The sequence below is a fragment of the Oncorhynchus tshawytscha genome, linkage group LG01 (assembly GCF_018296145.1).
Source record: "Oncorhynchus tshawytscha isolate Ot180627B linkage group LG01, Otsh_v2.0, whole genome shotgun sequence".
Taxonomy (NCBI): Eukaryota; Metazoa; Chordata; class Actinopteri; order Salmoniformes; family Salmonidae; genus Oncorhynchus; species Oncorhynchus tshawytscha.
Genome location: NC_056429.1, coordinates 31,288,055 through 31,314,032, shown reverse-complemented (window position 1 = coordinate 31,314,032; position 25,978 = coordinate 31,288,055). Strand labels below are relative to the sequence as shown.

The following is a 25,978-nucleotide window of genomic DNA, read 5'->3' as shown; positions in this document are numbered from 1 at the left end:
AATATGCATATATTAGCATCTGTACTCTGGGCACCTTATTCATCCACGCTACTCAATACTGCCCCCCTGTTACCAAGAAGTTAAACAATTATCTCAACTGATGCCGTCCAGTTTCATTGACAAGTGCATCAGCCTCCGACAGTACTTGTACTACCTGTGCATGGTAACCAGGATATGGTTTGGCGAGATTGTACAGGTCTTCATCGGGTGGTGACGGCATGTCAACGGTGGGAGAATCATTGGTTGTTAATGCATGTGAGGTAGACAAGAGTCTACCTCACATGCAGGAGGAGATGCGATATCGTCCTCCATGACGATGAAGTATATTAACAGGTTGTTGTAAGAATCGACATCCTGCCTGAAAGTCGATGTGTCGTCAAGTGGCAATACGGGAGTTATTGCGATTGCTTTTGACGGACAAGTAAACAGTGTACTTCCCTCGCCACCTCGGTCTAGGGAGGACGGAAGAGGCCCAATAACAGGAACAACAAGTTCAAAATCATGGAAGGAGTAGTCAATCAAGGTTCCTAGCTGAGTGTGCAGAGGAATGGAAATATCCTCTTGAGTCAGGTAAGTGTCGGATGGTGAATCACCCAAGCCACACAGGAAAACCTCATGTTCGGTTAAGTTCCAAGTTGAACTTGTCACATTGTCATTTGCCACCAATGGCGGACTCATGACCAAGTTCAGCGGGGTTGCTCAATGTATGTCACGTAGCCTCGGAAGAATGTGGTGAAGTCAACAGAGTTGGCATAGTCATTTGTGACCAGATTTGGTTGGTTTTCCAACACATTAATGGTACCAAATGGTCAATTAAATCTATCCAATCAGCATCCGTTCGGTGTCGATGCTAGTCACGTACACAGGGTGGATCAATGACGCTCTTTCGAAGTTGAGTTTAAGTAGGAGACGCTTGGTTAGGGGTGCGGTAGCTTGAGTGAAACCTCAAAGATTCTTGTCGCAACCTTCCGTTTTCAACCAACTTTTTGCTGGGTCCACTGCCATTTTTAGTTCATCCAGCAAAGTTGTCGAATCCAAATCTACCAGAGCATCTCAGGTCAAACAGTCCTCCAAGACTGCTCTAAGGTATGGCCTGTTCGAGTTGGTTTTTCTCATCATATCCCCAACAAATTTGAGTGGGTTGGAAGAACAGAGCGGTTTGTTATCTGTGTCGATTTTCAAGACAGATAACCCGTCTTCGTGACCCAGTGGATCCTCTATCGGAATGGGAGAGGAATCATCTTACCATTCATCTTTCCATGTGCGTCTCCACATCCGTATCAAAGTCGGTAGACAAAACCTGCGGGCTTGTGGACAGGGATTTAAGTGAGGGTGGGGGTAATAGGAATGTTGACGTTCTCGCGAATTTCGGTGGACTTGTCTCAAACTATTTTACGCCTAGTCATGATGACTTATCCTTATCAAATTTCTTCTGCTGCAGTACATCTCTTAACCAGAGCTTCTATATTGTTTTGGTTAGCATTTAGATTGTTGTTGAACACTTTCTTGCCCTTATTACACTTGTTAGCCTTGTGTCCTGAATCTTTGTGAGGGTTAGGTGCAGGGACGTAGTGGCCAGGTCAATCTCTACGGGACCTGTTAGGTTGGGGACATTCATCATAGCTATTGTTACTGCGGTGGTTATAGGTGTGGTGGTTACTTGGTAGCCACCCCCTTTGTGCATCATATTTTACCGCACCTGTCCCTGATGCTGCAACTTCCAATTGGAGTGATTGTTCCTGCCCAAGCTCAAAAACCGAGCTGTCAAGGCTCTTAGCCCGTCTTGCTTTTGATGTTTCAAAAGCGGTGCTTGCAAGCTCTCAGTGTCGAGATCGGCAAACCAACGTGGGCACTATGGCCCATGTAGTTGCTGAAGTTGGGAGACAGTTTTGACAGAAACAGTTGTTTGAATGGCAATAGATCTTCCATTCCTGTTTCAAGTGAGCATGCCAAAGTAAGCTCAATGAAGCCTATGACAGTAGGCTTGTGGGTGTTAATTTCTAGTTTGTTTGATATTGTTAGCCAATGTTATTTTGCGAGTCGCAGAACCACTGAATTCTGTTTTAAAAACTGTGGCAAATTTAGCGTATTCGTTTTGCACGTGTTGCTCTTGTAGACGGATTAACCTTGTCACGTGTCTGTTGGATGTTAGCTTCAACAGGTAGAGCCTGTCGTAATTCGTAGCGTTTGGGTGGCCAGCCAAGGCGTCCTCTATGTCTGCTAAGAATGTCTGTGTTGTTTGGCTTTCCTGGAACTGGGTCAAAGAGGCGAAAATTTTTGATGATTTTGTCAAGGCGATCCCCGCCAAGTGAACGGGGAGCAACTTCACCCTCCCGTGGGGAATTGTGGGCCGAAAGACCAAGAGGAAAAGTCAAGCTGTGGTTGTGTTGGCGATGAAGTTCCATGTCACTAGCTGCCGAGTGGCCAAGAGGAAAAGGCTGAAATCTCCTGTCATCTACATTCCATCGTTCACTCCCCTTTGTTAGCTTAGCATCTGGTGCAATGCTTAGCTTCAATTGTGCGGGATTTGCACTAACCAGCATGAGGAAAGTTCCCTCCAACAAGGGAACAGGCTTACTAAATTACATCTTACGTTCAACCCGTGAGCTCTTCACATTACCAAAACGCGAGAGATAGAGAGATAATGACTTCGCTTCGGTCAAGCAATTATATCTACTCAAATTTGTGTAATTGCCGGCTCATATGTCCTCTGCTCTAGGAATTGCTTATGACCGAGTCTATTCGCTCCTGAAAGAGAAATAACACTACGTTGGGCCCAAATAGTATTATTCTCAGAATGCCTGCATCAGCTGATACATATGGCCTAGCTCGTAGCATTTAGTAAATCCGACACACACTCTGACCTATGTCAGATATACAACGCAGGGGTGGTTTTCTCCCTACCAGTATCTGGGTGAAAAGGGAAACCACACACACTCCCCTCTCAACAATAATCCTGCCTTTAGCTATCATTTGAATATATGTATCTTGCTACACAATCGGTATGGAACTAACCCAAAAGTGTGGCCTAGTTTTATCTTAGTTTCCTCACAGGGGCGCCATATACAGTTGAAGTCGGAAGTTAACATACACTTAGGTTGGAGTCATTAAAACTCGTTTTTCAAACAATCCACAAATTTCTTGTTAACAAACTATAGTTTTGGTGAGTCAGTTAGGACATCTACTTTATGCATGACACAAGTGCTTTGTCCAACAATTGTTTACAGACAGATTATTTCACTTACAGATTAATTCACTGTATCACAATTCCAGTGGGTCAGAAGTTTACATACACTAAGTTGACTGTGCCTTTAAACAGCTTGGAAAATTCCAGAAAATTATGTCCTGACTTTAGAAGGTTCTGATAGATCAATTGGAGGTGTACATGTGGATGAATGTCAAGGCCTATCTTCAAACTCAGTGCCTCTTTGTTTGACATAATGGGAAAATCAAAAGAAATCAGCCAAGACCTCAGAAAATAATTGTAGACCTCTACAAGTCTGGTTCATCCTTGGGAGCAATTTCCAAACAGCTGAAGTTACCACATTCATCTCTACAAATAATAGTACGCAAGTATAAACACCATGGGACCATGCAGCCGTCATACCACTCAGGAAGGAGACGTGTTCTGTCTCCTAGAGATGAACGTACTTTTGTGTGAAAAGTGCAAATCAATCCCAGAACAACAGCAAAGGACCTTGTGAAGATGCTGAAGGAAACAGGTACACAAGTATCTATATCCACAGTAAAACACGTGTCCTATATCGACATAACCTTAAAGACCACTCAGCAAGGAAGAAGCCACTGCTCCAAAACCACCATAAAAAAGCCAGACTACGGTTTGCAACTGCACATGGGGACAAAGATCGTACTTTTTGGAGAAATGTCCTCTGGTCTGATGAAACAAAAATAGAACTGTTCAGCCATAATGACTATTGTTATGTTTTGAGGAAAAAGGGGGAGGCTTGCAAGCCAAAGGTCACCATCCCAACCGTGAAACACGAGGGTGGCAGCATCATGTTGTGGGGGTGCTTTGCTGCAGGAGGGACTGGTGCACTTCACAAAATAGATTAAATTATGTGGATGTATTGAAACAACATCTCAAGACATCCGTCAGTTAAAGCTTGGTCGCAAATGGGTCTTCCAAATGGACAATGACCCCAAGCATACTTCCAAAATTGTGGCAAAATAGCTTAAGGACAACAAAGTCAAGGTATTGGAGTGGCCATCACAAAGTCCTGACCTCAATCCCATACAAAATTTGTGGTCAGAACTGAAAAAGCATGTGCGAGCAAGGAGGCCTACAAACCTGACTCAGTTACACCAACTCTGTCAGGAGGAATGTGCCAACATATTGTGGGAAGCCTTTGGAAGGCTACCTGAAACGTCTGACCCAAATTTAACAATTTAAAGGCAATGCTACCAAATACTAATTGAGTGTATGTAAACTTCTGACCCATTGGGAATGTGATGACAGAAATAAAAGCTGAAATAAATAATTCTCTCTACTATTATTCTGACATTTAACATTCTTAAAATAAAGTGGTGATCCTAACTGACCTAAAACAGGGAATTTTTACTAGGATTAAATGTCAGGAATTATGAAAAACTGAGGTTAAATGTATTTGGCTAAGGTGTATGTGAACATCCGACTTCAACTGTATACAGTATGTCACTCCCCTTGGTTCCTTTCCCAGGCGTCATTGTTTCTGTTTCAGTTTCATGTCTGTGTGTTTTTCGAGTTTCTTGTTTTGGATTATGTTGTGTTTTTCATTACAAACGCTCACTTCCTGAACTTGCTTCCCGACTCTCAGCGCACAACCTTACAGCTTAAACCCATCTTCCAGCATCATTATGATCTTCTATCAGCTGAACAATGTTTCTGTCCCACCTTCTATCCCTACAGTGCCTAGAACAGTATATTATTTTTTATAAAGATCCAGTCTAGAACTGTTTTTATATAGCCTCTGGCCAGAAAAGTATATTTCTATTTAGCCACTGTATATTTATAGCCATACATCATCTAAACAACCACTCTGCTAGAGCTTGGCTTATCTTCAGAGAATTCCCTTACCGCAAAAACACATGCATTTCACTTGATCAGATATGAATTGTTCCAAAAACATGTTTTCACACATTTTCATGTGAAGTTAATGTGACAACATGTAAATCAATATATGATTACATGAAACTAAACATATGAAAACATGTGATTTCAAGGGAAGGGTTCCAAAAATAAGTTTTCACATGATTTCACGTGAATGTTCACGTGAAATCATGTGGATTTTCTGTATGGGTTCTCTGTGCATTAACAATGTTCTCTGCCTTTCCCTCCTTCTCTGTTTCTCCCTCTTCCTAACCCCTTCGCCCCGTTTCCTTTCCCCCCTACCACGTTTTCACACTGATGAGCATGCTGCGTGGCTCCTAGCCTCCTACTTACGGCAATTGTAATAGTAACAGCAGATATAATCGCCACACAAAGAGGAGTGCCATCACAGACAAACACACACTCACGCACACACCGACGTGGATAAATAGCGGCTTGTTCCTCTCAAACGTACGCTGGGGAGGAAAAGAGAGAAAGTGTCCACCTGCGCTGATCAAATACACAAGAGGGCTAAGGTAAAACATCATCCATATTCATCTTACTAGTAGATCGCTACATTACTTAAGTCCACTATGGATAAAGGATGGGAAGCAGACTGTTGTTATGTACATCTGCTGTCAATGTGTCTGATCACCAGAATAGAAAAGATGGAGACGGTTCGTTTACAGGACAGATAACTGTCATCATCTAGAAACACACTGTTAGAGACATGGGAAGATAGTTTATTTACTACTCCAAATATAGTTTGGTTTTGGTTATTGCTTATTTACATCAGCTGTGCATTGTTTACACATTTAGAAATTGTAGTATGTGTGCGTGTATGTCAGTAAATGTCAGACAGTGGAGGAGCTACAGACAGAGGGGATTTGAAGCACCCACAAATCCCACCTACAGGTTTAACACCTCTCTCTCACTCTCTTCTGTCTCAATCATTATCTCACCTCTTTATCATTTATCACACAAGGGTAATCCAACAAATATTTATCATCCTTGGGTACAGAAATAATCAATATCGTTCCTCCCTCCCTCTCATCTCAGTACTCCTCCCACCCTTTTCAGCATATATTACCCAAAAACCTGCCCCTAATCAAACAGAGATTCTGCCTGGCCACTCTCAACTCAGAAACATTATATGAACATCTACATCCAAAAAGTGTGCATTTGAAAGAGAAAACAGCTATAGCTACCTAAATCTAGATACAGCTACAGTATTTTTAAGCCAAATGACCCTACAAAGGGTTAGTAACTGTGAAAGCTTTCAACAGAATGAGCTGTCAAGCTTATTCAGTCTGGATAGAGTGGTTTGCAAACCTAATCCCCCAAATACATTGAATACATAAAAACCTAAAGTCAGGATTAAGAGCATAATTTCTGACTCAGCAGAAAATAACATTTAAAAAAATAACGAAAGAAGGGCAATGTTCAAACTTGTAATCATCTACTTCATAATCATCTGCCCAGTGGTTATTATCCAACAAGATCTCACATTTTCACTGCATAATTAGACGTTGATCCACGTTCTTTAAATGTCAAATTTCATAGTTGCTCCAAACATAAAATGTCTATGTGTTTTTGTTGCTCTGTATCGTTCCATTTCACCAAACATCAAATTTCGAAGTTAAGGATTAGGTTTTGGCAGTCATTCTGAATGGTTAAGGTTTGGGATATGGTTCATCCTTAAGAGTCCATCAATGCACATGTGCGTCAATCTCAGTAACACAGTAAAAAAATCCTCATCAAAATCCGTCAGTTTAAGATAGAGATTTCTGCATGGGCTGCGTCTCAATCCACCTCATCCGCCCATGTTGCCCTTCCGCATCTGCAGTCGAAGGTAGCCAAGCTATAGCGGTGTTTGTCAGACCCTGAGACATCCCGAAAATTGGTCTTCTCAATTAAAGGTCTGTAGCGTCTGAACGGTTTAGCATACAAACTACTATGATCTATGGAAAGGGGAGACTTGCACAAACGCAATGGTGTCACGAGACTCGTCTGAAGGTAACCCATGCAAACTAATGGAAGTACGGAGGAAGATTTGTGTTAAATATGTGCCAAAAAATATTTCCTTCACTATCTTACATCTCCTAGACACTTAAAAACCTTATTCCTTATGATTTATTTTTGATAGTCTTTTTTGCCATTTAGAACTGTGTTATTCAATGCGTTTGTAGGGGCTATGGTAGTAAAGGCCAAATTAAATATTTTATCAAATCATTTTTCAACCTAATTTTTATACCAAAAGGGGTCCTCGAATTCTTAATCAAATAGCCCAATGATCCATGATATGACCATCTTAAAAAAATTCCATATGTTAGCTTAGTACCCCACCCCCCCAACGTCTTAGACTTTCAGAGGTTAAAACCCAAAATTAAAATAAAAAATAAATAAAAACAGTGTCCGAGGCTGGAATCGAACACACAACCTTCTGATTCTGAGTCCACCACCTCCATCCACCTCAGCCCACAATGCTGTAGTACAACCCAAGCTTTGAAGCCATTTTCCATCATCCTTAGGACATGGATAGATGTTTAATTTCAACATCAATCTTGAACGACCTGGCTGTATTATCACCTATCCATGATTCCAGAGCAAATTAACAAATAAATGTAGTTTTGTTGTGCTAAGGTTGAATAACGAAGCACATGTCTGTGCTCGTTGTAAACCGTACAATGATTCTGAAACAGAGATGAAAACAAAAGCTTAAAATGTAATTATAAATTGCATGCTGTGATGCTCCGCACAATGTTATTTTTAGCCAATATTACATCCAAATGTCCCCATTAACATGGTCACTCTGTGCATATATTTAGCTGAAATAGAACTGTTCTCATCGCTCAGGGCTGGATGGGTATATGGCCTTGCTCAGGGTCCTTACTGCCCTTGTGACATATGCCTCAGTCCCCAACTTCCACCTCCAGGGGGCAGTGAATGTGTCTGTGTGTTTGCGTGGGTGTGCATGCGAGTGTGTCTTAATTTTTTCTTATTTGAAATGGTAATGAGTGCATTAGATTCAATTGTAGCCTACTGGGCAGCAGCACACATGAAAATCAACCTCTCTGTAGAACAAAAGTGACATTAATATGATCGTACATCACTGTGCCTGAAGAGAGCTAGGGTAAAAATAGATAGACAGTGTTAGTTTGATGAACTGAGACTGGCTTTACCCCGTGCCTGTCGAGGTGCGACATGCATCAGGGCTGATGTGTTTATCAGGATCAGGTCTACTCTATGAGAGTGTATAGAGATAGCCTACACTCAGTTGTGTATACTGCAAAGCTGGCATAACAAGACAAGGACATCAGTGAGACAGCAAGCTGCAGCCTGCAGAACAGACAACAGGGCTAATTTTAGAGTTAGATTACCTGAGAGGGTAAGGTCAATGCCTCTGTGTATAAAAGCATGATAGCTGGGGGTCCACATAACAATGTTCATGAAGGGTAACCGTTGGCAGTGGCAACACGTACACAAATAGGGATGTGAGAGATATAGAGAGAGTGATGAGGTAGGGATGGAAAGAGGGTAGAGAGAAGAATGGAATCAGTTCAAACAGATTCAAGTTTGCCCCTCGGAGACAAACTGGACATCAGACAGATAGACGGATAGACAGAGCAGGGCAGGGATAGGCAGACAACCCCAGCCTTAAACAAAGACGGCAGAGCAGCATAGGTCGGTAAGGCCAGAAATAGCCCATAAACAGCCTGGGAAGGTTTCAGCACTGGCACTCATCTTTCGGACAGGGACACAGACGGTATCCAAATGTGTGCATGCACATACCCTTATGCAAAAGTGGACACACATACAGATACACACAATAAATAAAAAGGACACCGAATTATTCAGTGTTCCCATGATGTTTAACTCACACGGGAAGTAAGTGATTGCAGCAATTGCTTCTCTCCATACCTAATGCAACATTTAGATAATACTGTACTTTAGCAACAAAGAGAAACTCTGCATGGTGGGAAACTGCTTGCACCAAGTCAACAGGGTGGTTATTCCAACCTGGTCTCAGAGCATTTTGTATTATTCTGTACATAAATCAGAAACACTTGATTTAGTATGATATGTGACTCGTTTCGGGAAACTAGGCATATGTCGTGCGTCAATACTTCACAGGAAAGTCATTTGAACGTAAACTTTTTTTATCATATGTGTTTTTGGGCAAAAATGCCTTCGGGAACATGTGAACTTTCATGTGCCTTAATATCAAATGTGTATGCCATCTGTAAATACGAATACAATTGTTAAATTACAGGGAAAATTGGTTTAGCCACAGAAAAAGGATCCAACCTTCCTGCTAGCCATGAGTAGCGGCGATAATGAGTGGGCTGGGCATGCCGAGAGATGAGTTTGGATTGGTCTGCCATGTAGCACACTTCTGTCTATAATATGAGCTGGTCAGTATGTGTAGGTAATCCTTTCTAACGCAGCTTTTTTTGAAAGATAGTACAAGTGCATAAGTGTTGCGCTCCACTTTCTGGAGGACCGAGTTTTTAATCAGTGGAATTAGAGTTTGATATCTAAGGAGCTGGATAAAATATGCAAACGGAGTCGAAAAGAGATCACACAGAAGGCTGTTGTATAAAACACCTCTCTCAGGATTCAAACTAAGGGCAACCATGGCATCTGTGATAGAGAGGGAGAAGTGTCCATCCATGTATATGGGTAAAGATAGTCTATCTACCGACATTTTCAGATATTGCACGTTTCTAATTTTGTCAGAAAGTATTTTTCATTTCAAGTGAAAGTGTACTGTTAGCTAGCTAGCTTAAGTTAGCTGGCTGGCTCGCTAGCTAACGTTATGTGTATGATCTGTGTATTTATATTATTCTTATCTCAGAGCCATTTGCAATGCTAGTTATAGCCTAATGTTAGCCAGCTAACATTGAACCTGGTTGGTAAGCTACCTGCAGATTCATGCAGGGTTGTAACGTTATGAGTTAGGATTATGGTTAATTGTTTAGCTAGCTAGCTACATGTATAATCAAAAGACTCCACTATGTAATTAACCATTTCAATAGAATGCTCATGATATCACTGCAAAAACTGTCGATAGACGTAGCTGGTAAATTCGATCTGGCTATCTACTCTAATTTCAGAGCACTCTCGTCTGAGTGTTCCAGAGCGCAGAATAACTGACGAATTTACGAACGCTCAACACACGTTGAATATGGTTGGTGTCAGTAAACATCAGCAAACAAGTCTAATTAAATTGTTGCAAAGCAGAGTTACAGTCACCAACACGCTGAATAACATGAAAACAGCCTAATCAGCTCTGCCAGGGCGAGTAAAATGGTCAAAGTGAGGTGTTCTAATATTTGTGTCTGGAAGTAGCTAGCAAGCTAGCCAACGTTAGCTTCGATGGTTGATTGCCGTTGTGAGGTCAGAACGCTTGGATCAACCCTACTCCTCAGCCAGAGCATCCAGTGTAAGCTCTGAATGTTCCGAGAGTGAAACGCTCTTGACAGCACTCTGAATTCATGAACACCCAGAGCGCACTCTGAGCGCACTCTGGCACTCCAGATTTAATTTAAGAACACACCCGTAGTATAAACCAGCCTTTAGGCTTAATCTTTGGTTGTTTAGTAGATGACCTCACATGTCAATCCTGAAAGAGATGGGTGAGGCTAAGGCTTTAGAGGGTGTGAATTATGCTGAATGGGTGTAGACAAGAAAGAGCTCTCCAGTGGGTGTACCAAAACATTCAAGGGCCATTTTCTCAAAAGTGAGGTTACAAGTTTGTCAACTTTCAAAGCAGAATTACTTTCCCATTGTTACTCAACTGTAGTGTATAATATAACATTTTCTAGCTCTGAGTCTACTTTTGTACAATTTCAAATGTTGCTATATAAGAACGAATCGAGCCAGTCGGTTACATACATTACATTTGGTATGGTTACAGATGGTTCCTTAAAACTTCTTGAGGGGCAATATTCGGAAATTCGGATGACTGACGTCCCCGAAGTAAACTTCTGGTTACTCAGGCCCAGAAGATAGGATATGCATATAATTGGTATAATTGGATGGAAAACATGCTAACGTTTCTAAAACTGTTAAAATAATGTCTGTGAGTGTAACAGAACTGATATGGCAGGAGAAAACCCGAGGAGAATCCATCCGGAAAAAAATGTTTTTGGAGCTCACCACTCATTGAAATGGCTGTCTATGGGAAAATCAATGGAATACCTCCCAGATTGCAGTTCCTAGGTCTTCCAGTAGATGTCAACAGTCTTTAGAAAGAGTTTCAGGTTTGTTTTTTGAAAAATGAGCTAGAATTTGTATATTTTCTAGGTGGCTCCCATTTTGGCAGTAGTATTGTGGCGTGCGTGGATGAGGACGCGCACTTCGTTATTTATCTCCGGTAATGAACATACTATTCTTTGTCTTAAATTTGATTGTTTATTTACATATTAGGGTACCTGAGGATTGATTAGAAACGTTGTTTCACTTGTTTGGATAACGTTTATTGGTAACTTTGGCATTCATTTGTATGCATTTTGCACGCCAACTAAACTGACTTTTTGGGGATATAAAGAAGGACTTTATCGAACAAAACAACCATTTGTTATGTAGCTGGGACCCTTGGGATTGCAAACAGAGGAAGATCTTCAAAGGTAAGGAATTTATTTTGTCGCTATTTCTGACATTTGTGACTCCTCTGCTTGTTTGAAAAATGTTTGTAATGCTTTTGTACGCAGGGCGCTATCCTCAGATAATTGCATGGTATGCTTTCACCGTAAAGCCTTTTTGAAATCTGACAAAGCGGCTGGATTAAAAAGAAGTTAAGCTTTTAAACGTTGTAAGACACTTGTATTTTCATGAATGTTTAATACTATAATTTTTTATTTAGAATTTGGCGCGCTCCGATTTTCACCGGATGTTGTCGAATTTGATCCCGGTAGCGGGATTTCCGCAATAAGATTATTAAGGAAAAAATTTAAGTTGGGTGCTTGGTCATGGAGGATGGTTCGGTGTAAAACACAAACATCTAGTAGCCCAAAAATTGCGAGTTCAAATCTCAATAACTGCTTGCTACTTTGTAACTACTCAGCATGCAAGCTAAACCTTTCCTTAACATTTACCCTTCCCTTGACCCTGCAACCTAACTCTTAAACTTAACCCCTAGCCTATTGTACTTTTTGGAAGTTCGTAACATATAACACGTTTAGCAAATTCTTAACCTGTTGTATGTTTTGCAAATTACTAACATATTGTACGTTTTTCTAATTTGTAACATACTGTACCTTTTGAAAATGCGTAACATATACCACTTTTAACAAATTTGTAGCATATTGTACGTTTTGCATATTCATAACATATATTACAAATTAATTCGTAAGATATCAAATGAAATTGGTGATGGACATTCACAAATTAATACATACCATGCGAAACGTAACATATCATATAAGTACAGAATACTATGAAATGCTCTGAGACCAGGTTGGTTATTCATGCAGTGTTTTATACCCTGCAGTGGTATTCCTACAAACAATACACTGATTTGAACCGATACATGTTCATGGCCAAATGTCAAGGCCAATGATGTTTCCTTGACAGATGGACATACCAGGATCTGCTCTCCAACTACATTCTCCACACTAAGAACAAGAAAACCATGGCACAGGAAAAAGTCAAAATACCGTAAGGCACCAAAACAACATCAAAGGGAATTTTAGACCCAGTACTTTCAGGATCCCTTTTCAGCAAGCAGGCATCTTTTTAAAGGAATTGCGAATGTTGTTATATAAAAAATTCATGAGGAAACTGACATGTTCAAATTTGGAATCCTTTTTATAGCAGCCCCTCCAGGAGTCTGTGCCTGCTGCATGGCTGAATAGAACATTAAGTGGCTTACCCCTGACTACACAGATTTGTCACAGAACTTTATAAATAGCTCTGCAGGCAGGCAGACAGGCACGTGTTCCCACCCAATGTAGGTGAAGAGATTTAGCTCACGACAGAGCAGAGAAAACGTGAAAACACAGCTCTGCTCTCCACTGCAGAGATTGATTGATTTAATACTTTATTGTCCCTCTCGGGGGAAGTCATCTGGCAACATACAGCAGTTCCTGGCAAACATACACAAAATCAAAGCACAGGACCTACATCACTCCATTTACAGACAACACATATCACAAGACGTACTTCAAACATATGGATGAATACTGAAAGTTTGGAGTTATGTCAGTGCATAACTGCCATCTTACGGGCTCCTGACCAATTCTGCTATTTTTTGTGCTTTTTTTTCGCTGATCGTAACTTTTCTTTACATAATGTTTCTGCCATCCTATGACCGAAAACAGCTTCTGGACATCAGATCACTAACCTCAATTTGGGTGAAGATTTCTGAAAAGTCTGCGCAGGTACAAAAATATTGAGATTTATAAACTAGGAAGCATGTTTCCCATTATAAATTAGATCTGTCGTAAAGCTGTCGTAAAACAGTCGTAAATGAGCATAGAAATTCCACCTGGAAAACGCCTCCATTCACATTTTATTGTGACGATAATGCTGTATTTGCTGTATAATTTGGAACTATTGGTATTAGGCCACGGCATGCAAAAATACTTATTGTTGTTCAGTATTTTGTTTTTCAACAACTGGGTTGATATGTTCTGTCTCTGTATAAACTCTGAGAGGAAATAGCCAATTATGTCGCGCTCCTATCGCACAGCAATACTGTATCATTCCCATACTCCTCCATAGGGAATGGAAAGTGTTGAGCTAGACACAGACAGTTCATTTGGGGGCTCATATGAACCACAGAGAGTGTGGGATAATAGCGTGGTCGTGTTGAACCTTGCTTGTTCTCTCGACTTCTCTACCAACAACTAATTGCATATAGAGCTCATAACCTGTATAACTAGACACCTCATAGGGACTAGTGAGCTACTAGCAGGAATCAGTAATACATACACACATTAATTACCAAGAGAGTTTTCATCTATACTTTTCGTCTGATGTTTTCATCTATATTTTTACAAAAAATGTTCTGAGGTCTTGAAATACATCCACAGGTACACCTCCAATTGACTCAAATTATGTCAATTTGCCTATCAGAAGCTTCTAAAGCCATGACATACTTTTCTGGAATTTTCCAAGCTGTTTAAAGGCACAGTCAACTTAGTGTACAGTATATAAACTTCTGATACAGTGACTTATAAGTGAAATAATCAGTCTGTAAACAATTGTTGGAAAAATGACTTGTGTCATGCACAAAGTAGATGTCCTAACCGACTTACCAAAACTATAGTTTGTTAACAAGAAATTTGTGGAGTGGTTGAAAAAACGAGTTTTAATGACTCCAACCTAGTTGCATGTTAACTTCCAACTTCAACTTGATCTACTGTATCTCAATGACCTCGTACTTCGGCACATCTAATCTGAACTGGTAACCTGTGTATATAGCTAAGTTATCGTTACTCATTGTGTATTTATTCCTTGTGTTATTATTTGGTGTTTATTTTTCTCTCTGCATTGTTGGGAAGGGCCCGTAAGTGAGCATTTCACTGTTAGTCTACACCTATTCTTTACAAACCATGTGACAAATAAAATGTTATTTGTTTTGAAAATGTATGTGTTCAGGAATCTGTTTTTGTTTGGGAATCCTGTAGAGTGGGATTTTGAGTCTTCGGCCGGACTGTAATGTTTGTAATGTACTGGTTGTACAGCAGGTGTGTGATGTCTTTATTGATGTGTCTGGCTTTGTAGATGGTTCTGGTTTTATCATGATATGCTTTGGCACTTGACACAGCAGACTTTGCTTGCAATGTTGACAGTTTAGCGAATTGTGTGGGTGTTTGTTATTGAGAGTGAACTATACCAGCCAAGGAAACAGAAGGTGAGAATGCTTTAGATGAATGCCTTATAGAAGAGATGGAGTATTGTGTTCTAAACGAGGAAGTGCAGTCTTTGTTGTCCTTTTTTGAATATTGCTTTTGTGTTAGAATTCCAGGTTAGTGTAGAGTCGAGGATTGTTCCCAGGGAGTGGTATGCTTTTATACTGTCGATATTTGGACGTCTAGCTGTAGTGAGTGATTGTTGCTCCATTCTGGTAATGTGTGTATTTCTTGTCTGTAGTTGTGTTCTTGAATGCCTAACATGATTCCGACCATGGCTGTGCCATCTGGAAATGTGATGGTGTGGCAGAGCATGGCTTTGCGTAATTTGTAAACAATATGAAGAGAACTGGTGAAATGACACTTCCTTGGGGACAACTGCGTTGCTGGGTATGGAATGGGAAAGGGCAGAGTTCATCCTCACTGTTTGAGGGAGGTTATTCAGGACTCTGTCAACCCATCTGATGATGTAGCTGTTGTCCATACGTTTTTGCAAAAGGAGATGTGGTTGAATGGTGTTGAATGCTGAAGAGAAGACCAGGGTCATAATTTTTTTTGATTTTGGTGTATCCAAGTGCTGGTGCAGGATGTGCATGAAGAATAACAGAGTGTCCTCTGTAATCCGCGCTGTTTTGTAGGTGAATTGGAGGGGGTCCAACAGCTGTTCTGTTATTATCTCTATTGACGTGAGGGCAACAGGTCTATAATCGTTGAGGACTTTCAGTTTAGGGATCTTAGAGAATTATCACAGCTGATACTGATCTGTAGATAGTCAAGGGACATTTCGAGAGCTTGGGACTATAAGGTTATATCTGCAATTTTGTCCAAATTGAGTTATTTACACAGTCTTGTTCTGTTCAATGTTCTCTACCTACAGTGCCTTCAGAAAGTATTCACACCCCTTGACTTTTTCCACATTTTGTTGTGTTACAGCCTGAATTTAACAGACACACAACACACACAAACACACACACACAAAGCGTTCTAATAAACCTGCTCTGCCTAGATGGAATCTATGAGTGGAATCTTAAGAGTGCATGATGAGAAGGCCTATTAAAGTGATTTTTGCATGCAATTTTACCAATTACAGCAGACGCCAAAACAATCCTCCATGACGCCTCCTCCATCACCCACCAATGTTTCTCTGTAGAGGAAGTGTTAGTTTAGATAGATGCTGAAATACAATAGTAATACAATACATTTTAGCAGACAATTTTATCCAAAGTGCCCTAGAATTAACTCGTATATTCTGTATGTATGGTAGCACATTCATGAATCAAACCAACAACCTCAGTGTTTCTAGCAGCACCATGTTCCATCCAACTAAACCATCTTAACCAACAATATATATTGTTTTGCAATATAGTGACCTGTAGGAATCAAGCTTATTGAAAAAGGAAAAGCTTTTGTGATACAAGCAGTTTGTTGATATTGTAGTGGGACTGCCGGTGGCATCTGTCTTTAGGGTAAGGATCACCAAAGGAAGTAATACTTACACTAACTACCCTGTTGTTCATAAGTATAAAAAGACCAGACAACCCCTCTCTCTTTATTCGCCAGCAGAGAAATACTGCAAACACCAGTTATTTAAAAGAGGAGTCCTTGGATTACAGAAGCTTGACTGACCATTCCAATAACACCAAGAGGCAAAGCAACACTGAGTACTCTAACAATTTACCCACCAATGGGATGGAGATCATGTCACTGATCATGTCACTGATGTAACTAACTACAGATGGGGGAACTCATTCCTCTCATTCCATTTTGGCATATTGAGCACTCAGCAGTGTTTGGTGTGCGTGTTATCAGGGGAAATAGGTGCATGGTAGAGAGGCTTGTGGCTCACTATCCAGATTGGATGTTCTCTGGTAGCTAGCTGATGGGTATTCATGTTGGCTTCTCCATATGGAGCTACACCTGCTTTCTATGTCTATCTGGTGTGTCTCTTTAGAGCAATGACTTTAATCAGATCCACCAATATGTCTGTCTGTCTGATCTGTCTAATCCTACAGCAGCTGGCCAATAGGTCATGATATGAAACGTTACTGTTTGATAAGTCAGGTAGAACTTTACTTGCCATTTCTTTCATTTGATGATTACATCAACAACCGGTGTCCATGATACACTATAGAAAAAACATTGAACAGATTGATTGTGTGATATGTAGTGTGAGTGAGTAAGTAGAAATATGTCGAAGGCAAATTACTATGTGTCATCAGGTCGGTGCATATTAAACAAATGTGAAGTGATGTTTTAGTAAACTTCATGAGGCGCATCCTGAAACTGTGCTCTCCCACTTCCAACATCTGAACACCTGGATGCAAACATTTAATTATGTAGTCATTGGATGGATCAATATACTGATCCACAGGCCATGGCCTTGCTCATGACTGACCCATCAGCATAGTGACTACAGGCAGGAGGTTTAGATCTGAGCACTTTCTTAGAAGACTATGTTTAGAGCTGTAGGTGTACATGTTCCCTGTACTTGCCCTCTTCAAAGGGGGGGACACTCTTGACCCAAACTGCTACCGACTTATATCTATCCTACCCTGCCTTTCTAAGGTCTTCGAAAGCCAAGTCAACAAACAGATTACCGACCATTTCTAATCTCACCATACCTTCTCTGCTATGCAATCTGGTTTCAGAGCTGGTCATGGGTGCACCTCAGCCACGCTCAAGGTCCTAAACGATATCTTAACCGCCATCGATAAGAAACATTACTGTGCAGCCGTATTCATTGATCTGGCCAAGGCTTTCGACTCTGTCAATCACCACATCCTCATCGGCAGACTCGACAGCCTTGGTTTCTCAAATGATTGCCTCGCCTGGTTCACCAACTATTTCTCTGATAGAGTTGGCTGTCCGGACCTCTGGCAGTCTCTATGGGGGTGCCACAGGGTTCAATTCTTGGACCGACTCTCTTCTCTGTATACATCAATGATGTCGCTCTTGCTGCTGGTGAGTCTCTGATCCACCTCTATGCAGACGACACCATTCTGTATACTTCTGACCCTTCTTTGGACACTGTGTTAACACCCCTCCAGGCAAGCTTCAATGCCATACAACTCTCCTTCCGTGGCCTCCAATTGCTCTTAAATACAAGTAAAACTAAATGCATGCTCTTCAACCGATCGCTGCCTGCACCTGCCCGCCTGTCCAACATCACTACTCTGGACGGCTCTGACTTAGAATACGTGGACAACTACAAATAACTAGGTGTCTGGTTAGACTGTAAACTCTCCTTCCAGACCCACATCAAACATCTCCAATCCAAAGTTAAATCTAGAATTGGCTTCCTATTTCGCAACAAAGCATCCTTCACTCATGCTGCCAAACATACCCTTGTAAAACTGACCATCCTACCAATCCTCGACTTCGGCGATGTCATTTACAAAATAGCCTCCAATACCCTACTCAACAAATTGGATGCAGTCTATCACAGTGCAATCCGTTTTGTCACCAAAGCCCATATACTACCCACCATTGCGACCTGTGCGCTCTCGTTGGCTGGCCCTCGCTTCATACTCGTCGCCAAACCCACTGACTCCATGTCATCTACAAGACCCTGCTAGGTAAAGTCCCCCCTTATCTCAGCTCGCTGGTCACCATAGCATCACCCACCTGTAGCACGCGCTCCAGCAGGTATATCTCTCTGGTCACCCCCAAAACCAATTCTTTCTTTGGCCGCCTCTCCTTCCAGTTCTCTGCTGCCAATGACTGGAAGGAACTACAAAAATCTCTGAAACTGGAAACACTTATCTCCCTCACTAGCTTTAAGCACCAACTGTCAGAGCAGCTCACAGATTTCTGCACCTGTACATAGCCCACCTACAATTTAGCCCAAACAACTACCTCTTTCCCTACTGTACTTATTTTATTTATTTTGCTCCTTTGCACCCCATAATTTTTTATTTCTACTTTGCACATTCTTCCACTGCAAATCTACCATTCCAGTGTTTTACTTGTTATATTGTATTTACTTTGCCACCATGGCCTTTTTTTGCCTTTACCTCCCTTATCTCACCTCATTTGCTCACATCGTATATAGACTTGTTTATACTGTATTATTGACTGTATGTTTGTTTTACTCCATGTGTAACTCTGTGTCGTTGTATGTGTCGAACTGCTTTGCTTTATCTTGGCCAGGTCGCAATTGTAAATGAGAGCTTGTTCTCAACTTGCCTACCTGGTTAAATAAAGGTGAAACAAATCAGAGGACAGTCTAAATTTGATATAATAGGTTTTCATGTCATGTGATCAGTAATCAGGAGAGGTACTTTCTTGTGTGCTTCTATTCCATTCTCCCATTCATATGAGTAGAACGATGAAGACCAGACTAGGCTGCCTGTCCAATAAGTCTGACTCATACTCCGACTTCACTGAGTTCCTGCCCCCTGCCCAGGACAGGGCCACCAGATGCCGAAAGTAAGTAGATATTTTCATCAGATGACATTGTTCCAGTCCCTCCCATTGATATAGAATGTAGGTATTATTACTCGCAATGCCAGAAATATGTCATACAGTTGAAGTCGCATGTTTACATAAACTTATGTTTTTCAACCACTCCACAAATGTCTTGTTAAGCAAGTCGGTTAGGACATTTTTCCAACAATTGTTTACAGACAGGTTATTTCACTTATAATTCACTGTATCACAATTCCAGTGGCTCAGAAGTTTAACATACACTAAGTTGACTCTGTCTTTAAACAGCTTGGAAAATTCCAGAAAACTTTGTCATGGCTTTAGAAGATACCGGTAGGCTAATTGACATCATTGAGTCAATTGAAGGTGTACCTGTAGATGTCTTTCAATGCCTACCTTCAAACTCAGTGCATCTTTGCTTGACATCATAGGAAAATCAAAAGAAATCAGCCAAGACCTCAGAAAAAAATGGTAAACCTCCACAAGTCTGGTTCATCCTTGGGAGCAATTTCCAAACGCCTGAATGTACCACGCTCATCTGTACAAATATTAGTACGCAGTCTAATCCCCATGGGACCACGCAGCCGTCATACAGTTCAGGAATGATACACGTTCTGTCTCCTAGAGATTAACATACTTTGGTGCAAAAAGTGCAAATCAATCCCAGAAAAACAGCACAGGACCTTGTGAAGATGCTGGAGGAAACAGGTACAAAAGTATCTATATCCACAGTAAAATGAGTCCAATAATCGACATAACCTGAAAGGCCGCTCAGCAAGGAAGAAGCCACTGCTCCAAAACCGCCATAAAAAAAGCCAGACTATGGTTTGCAACTGCACATGGGGACAAAGATAGTACTTTTTGGAGGAATGTCCTCTGGTCTGATGAAACAAAAATAGAACTGTTTGGCCATAATGACCATCGTTATGTTTGGAGGACAAAGGGGGAGGCTTGCAAGCCAAAGAACACCATCCCAACCGTGAAGCACGGGGGTGGCAGCATCATGTTGGGGGGGGGTGCTTTGCTGAAGGACGGCCTGGTGCACTTCACAAAATAGATTTCTTCATGAGGGAGGAAAATTATGTGGATATATTGAAGCAACATCTCAAGACATTAGTCAGGAAGTTAAAGCTTGGTCGCAAATGGGTCTTCCAAATGGACAATGACCCGAAGCATATTTCCAAAATTGTGGCAAAATCGCTTAAGGACAACAAAGTCAAGGTATTGGAGTGGCCATCTCAAAGCCCTGACCTCAATCCCATAGAAAATGTGTGGTCAGAACTGAAATAGTGTGTGCGAGCAAGGAGGCCTACAAACCTGACTCAGTTACACTAGCTCTGTCAGGAGGAATGGGAAAAAAATCACACAGCTTATTGTGGGAAGATTGTGGAAGGCTACCCAAAATATTTGATCTAAGTTAAACAATTTAAAGCAATGCTTCCAAATACTAATTGAGTGTAAGTAGACTTCTGACCCACTGGGAATATGATTAAAGAAATAATAGCTGAAATAAATCATTCTCTCGACTATTATTCTGATATCTCACATTCTTAAAATGAAATGGGGATTCTAACTGACCTAAAACAGGGAACGTTTACTCAGATTAAATGTCAGGAATTGTGAAAAACTTAGTTTATATGTATTTGGCTAAGGTGTATATAAACTTCTGACTTCAGCTGTATGTAATAAGACCACGCGATAGATGGTGTAGACTCTTTTTGAGCAACCTCTTAAACTATAAATGTGTGTGTGTGTTGAATTGCCTTTATCTGCATGGTTGCATACACATTTGAAAACATCAAATTTTATTTGTCACATACACATGGTTAGCAGATGTTAATGCGAGTGTAGCGAAATGCTTGTGCTTCTAGTTCCGACGATGCAGTAATAACCCACACGTAATCTAACTAACAATTCCAAAACTACTGTCTTATACACACACGGGTAAGGGGATAAAGAATATGTACATAAAGATATATGAATGAGTGACGGTACAGAGCGGCATAGGCAAGATGCAGTAGATGGTATCGAGTACAGTATATACATATGAGATGAGTATGTAAACAAAGTGGCATAGTTAAAGTGGCTAGTGATTCATGTATTACATAAAGATGCAGTAGATGATATAGAGTACAGTATATACGTACTCTACATGTCACTGTATCTTTCTGTCTTTTCTTCAAGGCTGTCAAAAGATGAAGTCGTTCTGTGGGCAGATTCCTTCGATGTTCTTCTGTCGAACAAGTGTAAGTCCCTTTTTATTGACAAGTATCAGTCGGTCCTTCTCCTTAGAGTTAGATATGAGAAATTGAACCAAAATAAGGAGGAAACAATATTTTATTTTTTTATCAACCAACCCCTCCAAAAAACTGTCAGTGTCATTGTTAGCGAAGCAAACCACACAACTGTACGGATTACATTTTTTCCTCAGTCTCATTCTATACCCCTTCTGTTGCCTTTGAAAACATGATTGCCTCTCTATTTCCTTTGACAAGATGATTGTCTTTCTGTTTCCTATCTGAGGATGGCTCCCCACATCAGTCCATTTCTTTCCCCCTAAACACTTCTTATGTAAGATCCGCTGTCTGTCTGGCTATTGATGTGTGACTCATTGTGTTACTCCTCAACACACAATGAGTCACACGCTTGGTTGTGACCTTCTCTGTGGATTACACCATAACACACATGTTCATGTGCAAACACACACACAGACTCACAAGCACACACATAGCGTTCACGTGCAGGCACACACATACACGTGACAGGTTAAGTGTGTTCATAATAACAGGCCATCTGAAGAGACTGTCAGTGTTCTCTCTCTCTCTCACTCGCACATACACTCTCACTAGAGAACCTGACAGAAAAGGGAGTGATAGCTGTAGGCTCTCCACAGGGAGCGGAAAACTAGACTGCACAGTAGGAAGACAGACGACCGACCTTGACTTTAGTTCTATTTAATTTCATTTTTCATTTTTCAGTGCGTCAATGAACAACAACTTGCTGTTTTTTTAATATTACAATAATATTTTGTCCAAACTAGAGATATACTCACAAATCAAGTCATATGGTAATGTTATGTTAATGGTCATTTGTAATGTAATGTGTGAATGTTTCAAATTAGCATTTGTCTCTATTGAGTTAATCAAGCAGTACTGTAAACCCTTCTACTAACACTTTAACAGGTGGTGCTGTTGTATAACATAGACAAATTGGTGTAAACTTCAATCATGGTTTGACGTCACATCCACACGTAACCTCTTATGACCCTAGCTGCATGAAAGTCTAGGCTCTCAGTCTGCTTGTTCCTGGAATTGACAAATATTATCCAGAAGGGGACAAAGGGAAACACTTCTGTAACCGGTTTCGCCGAACACAATTTTTAAAATGATTTCACCTTTATTTAACCAGGTAGGCCAATTGAGAAGTTCTCATTTACAACTGCGACCTGGCAATGAGTAAAGAGTCCTTGATGCTGAACTAAATCTATGTTTTTCAATATTAAATTGTAATCTTTATGTGTACATTAGCTCTCTCTGTGTAGTGTATTTCTGCATTCTGTAAGGAAAATCGAATGAGAAATGAACACTGACCTACAGTACATTCAGACATTGGAAGGCCTTTGCTTGACTACCAGATAATAGCCTATTCCTAAAGAGGCTAATTAATTAAAACCTATAAAAATACAAGCTAATATATGGAATTGTTTTAAGATGGTCATACCATGGATAATTGAGCTATTTGATTTAGAATTTTAGCACCCCTTTAGGTAAAAAAAAGTGTAAATTAAATATAATTTGATAGAATATTGAATTTGGTCTTTACAACTACAGCCCATACAAACGCATTGAATAACACATTCATAAATAGGGAAAAAAACAGTCATAAGGAATAAGGTTTTGAAGTGTCTGTCCTATATCTAGGAGAAATAAGAAAGCTCAGGATTTTTGTATATTTTTTGGGACACATATTTAAGAATAAAGCAGGGTGAGAGAATCTTCCTCCAAGCTAAGTTCAATGCTTTTTTTTTTTTTTTGAACACTGTCTGTTGACAAGGCTGCATGCAGTCACAGTGTCCCTGGTGATTTTCCTATAACCAGTGTGTAGTGAGTGTGTGAGTAATGTTGGTGATAGGGCCTGATGGACTACTCTACTGCTGCTGCTGGGAAAATGTTAAGCAAATAAATGCAAGAGAAAAGAGGGAGGGAGGGAGTGAAGGAGGGATAGAACGTATGGAGAAAACATGTTAACATGACATGGCCGATTGCAAAACATGACCTCCTGTGTTTTCATTGATGTCAGACAAATTGATCACTTATCTTTGATTGATGAAGACAAAAAGCTCATTGAAGGTTTGTGGGCCATATGTTTATGTTCTAATAACAGAGCACACTCTGCATCTGAGACAATATCAACACATGATAAACAACCCTGTTAGTATCTACAGCTGCTCTCTGTGAAGAAAAAAAACATCAGTTCCAAAGAAACTGGCCCATGTTCAGAAATAGGTGCTGGGATACAATATCGATCTTTGTAAAGACACACATGCTCTCTCTCTCTCTCTCTCTCTCTCACTCTCTCTCACTCACTCACTCACTCACACACTTGCTGTCCGTTAGCTCTTCTATCTATCTGATGGATGTTTTGTGTCTTAGGTGGCCTGGCTGCCTTCCAGGCTTTTCTCAAGACGGAGTTCAGTGACGAGAACATTGAGTTCTGGATGGCCTGCGAGGAATATAAAAAAATCAAGACTCCCGCTAAATTGATGACCAAAATTAACAAGATCTACAATGAGTTTATTGATGTCAAGGCTCCCAGAGAGGTTTGTGTTTGATCAAATGACTAATGATGCAAAATATTCACTTTGTCTCTTTTAAGGCCAGGCACCACACCCTAATAGGGTATTTTCCCCCTTAATCATATCACAATCTTTTACCAGTTGAAAGTGTACAGAAATCTAATAGTTTTTTGTATTAAATATGAAAATTAGGTGTTCTAATTAAATATGTGTATATTTGCATATCACACAAATACATTTTTCTGGATGCTGAATGAAGAAAGACTAAATATTCGTGTTTCATTTTGTTAAGACACTCCATGACTGGACTTACACATAGATTGTTTTCTAAAGTATTTATTCACACATCTATCTGTAAATACTAAAGAAAGATAGGTAAAATGCCTTTTTGGCACATTTTTCAGAAGAAAATGTCATCTAGAAAAGAAAAAAAATCAAAGTAAATTAACATGTAACATTCTCTATGAAATGGGCTTATAAATTATGTGTGATTAAATTAGCTTTGAAATTATTTGTAAAAGTGGTTACAATTCATGACTTTTTGATGAGTAAGAATAAGATAAAATATAGAAAATATTAATGGACCAAAATACTGTATATGCAAAAATATATTTTCAACCTGTGGTGCCTGGCCTTAAATAACAATGCAAAAGGCTATGATTCATTTTTAATTTGGGGTTACTATGTGTCAGATAAACATTTTAATCCACAACCTCCCAATATTACCGATAGATACACATGAATACTCTATGCATACTTTTGATTATAAGGATTAATAATCATGCTTATGCTGTCCTATGCTGTTTCATAGGAAATTCACACTAAGATGATTTGGATACCTACATTTTCGTTTCTCTTCCTTGGTCTCTGTAGGTAAACATAGACTTCCGTACGAGGGAAGTGATGAGGCAGAGCCTTGCGGAGCCCACCCCCTCCAGTCTGAATGAGGTTCAGGCCAGGGTCCACAGCCTCATGGAGAAAGACTCTTACCCACGCTTTCTCCACTCCAAGATCTACCAGGACTTACTCGACATGCAGTACACACACTGCCATCGGAACTCTGTCTGAAGAACACACACATGTGCCGTCGCAGATACACATACACACACACGCACACACACACAGTTGTGTTTTTCTTCAGTAGCTAGAACCCAAGGAACCATTATTCCTCAAGTTCTAACTTGAGATCTCAATGCGTAACTCAATAACTCAAGATGACATGATGAATCATGTGAACGTTTTTGAGTTATCCATACAAATATCAAGTTAGGATTCTCCTCTCACAGAGAGATTCTTAGTATTTAGACATATTGTGATATTGTATCATCCCTCTTAGAACTGTGTCAACATATAGTTTACACTTAGAAAACAAAATACCACAAGACATTGTACTGTGTATCCTTTTATTACTCCTATTAGAAAATGTGTTGTTGTTGATGATATTTATTTCTCCCATCACTATAGATTTATCGTGGTGTAGAAATATGTCTGGCAATTTTATTAAAGTTTTGCAACATGTCATCTGATATATACACTATATGTGGGTGGTTGTACAGAAGTGGTGCAAATTGTGGGTTGGAAAAAAAGTCTAATCAATATCATGTTTTTCCAAAACTTTCTTTTCATCTTACAACAGATACAGTTCACCTTATCTAGCCCCGTCCACTCGACTCAGTTCCATTTGAACGTGATTGTGTTTGTTTCCGTCTCACAACTTCCGTCAACGCTAGTGAATTACCTCAGCGGTGGCTAGCTAATACTGACAAACGAGCATCATTAACACATCATAACATTAAAACCTACCCTAACCAG

The 25,978-nt window shown here is 40.3% G+C and overlaps 1 protein-coding gene across 2 annotated transcripts; it reads left to right on the top strand.

Moving 5' to 3' along the window:
• The first annotated feature begins 5,371 nt into the window (after positions 1-5,371).
• On the top strand, positions 5,372-25,692 carry LOC112249499 (regulator of G-protein signaling 8). 2 transcript variants are annotated; one of them, XM_024419326.2, is made up of 5 exons: positions 5,372-5,622; positions 19,270-19,374; positions 21,556-21,617; positions 24,024-24,190; positions 25,040-25,692. In XM_024419326.2, exons 2-5 carry the CDS (start codon positions 19,274-19,276, stop codon positions 25,232-25,234), a joined length of 525 nt encoding a protein of 174 aa, XP_024275094.1. In that variant the 5' UTR covers positions 5,372-5,622; positions 19,270-19,273; the 3' UTR covers positions 25,235-25,692. The 2 variants fall into 2 exon arrangements, with proteins under 2 accessions (XP_024275094.1, XP_024275091.1); XM_024419323.2 differs by lacking the exon at positions 5,372-5,622 and adding an exon at positions 13,053-13,470.
• Positions 25,693-25,978: the final 286 nt, after the last annotated feature.

What these genes read in the sequence shown, in the direction of transcription:
- LOC112249499 (XM_024419326.2), top strand. Translation starts at nt 19,274, where the DNA reads ATGAAGACCAGACTAGGCTGCCTGTCCAATAAGTCTGACTCATACTCC. An exon ending in AGGGCCACCAGATGCCGAAA is followed by an intron (nt 19,375 to 21,555) that starts GTAAGTAGATAT and finishes CTTTTCTTCAAG; the next exon opens with GCTGTCAAAAGATGAAGTCG. An exon ending in TGTTCTTCTGTCGAACAAGT is followed by an intron (nt 21,618 to 24,023) that starts GTAAGTCCCTTT and finishes TTTGTGTCTTAG; the next exon opens with GTGGCCTGGCTGCCTTCCAG.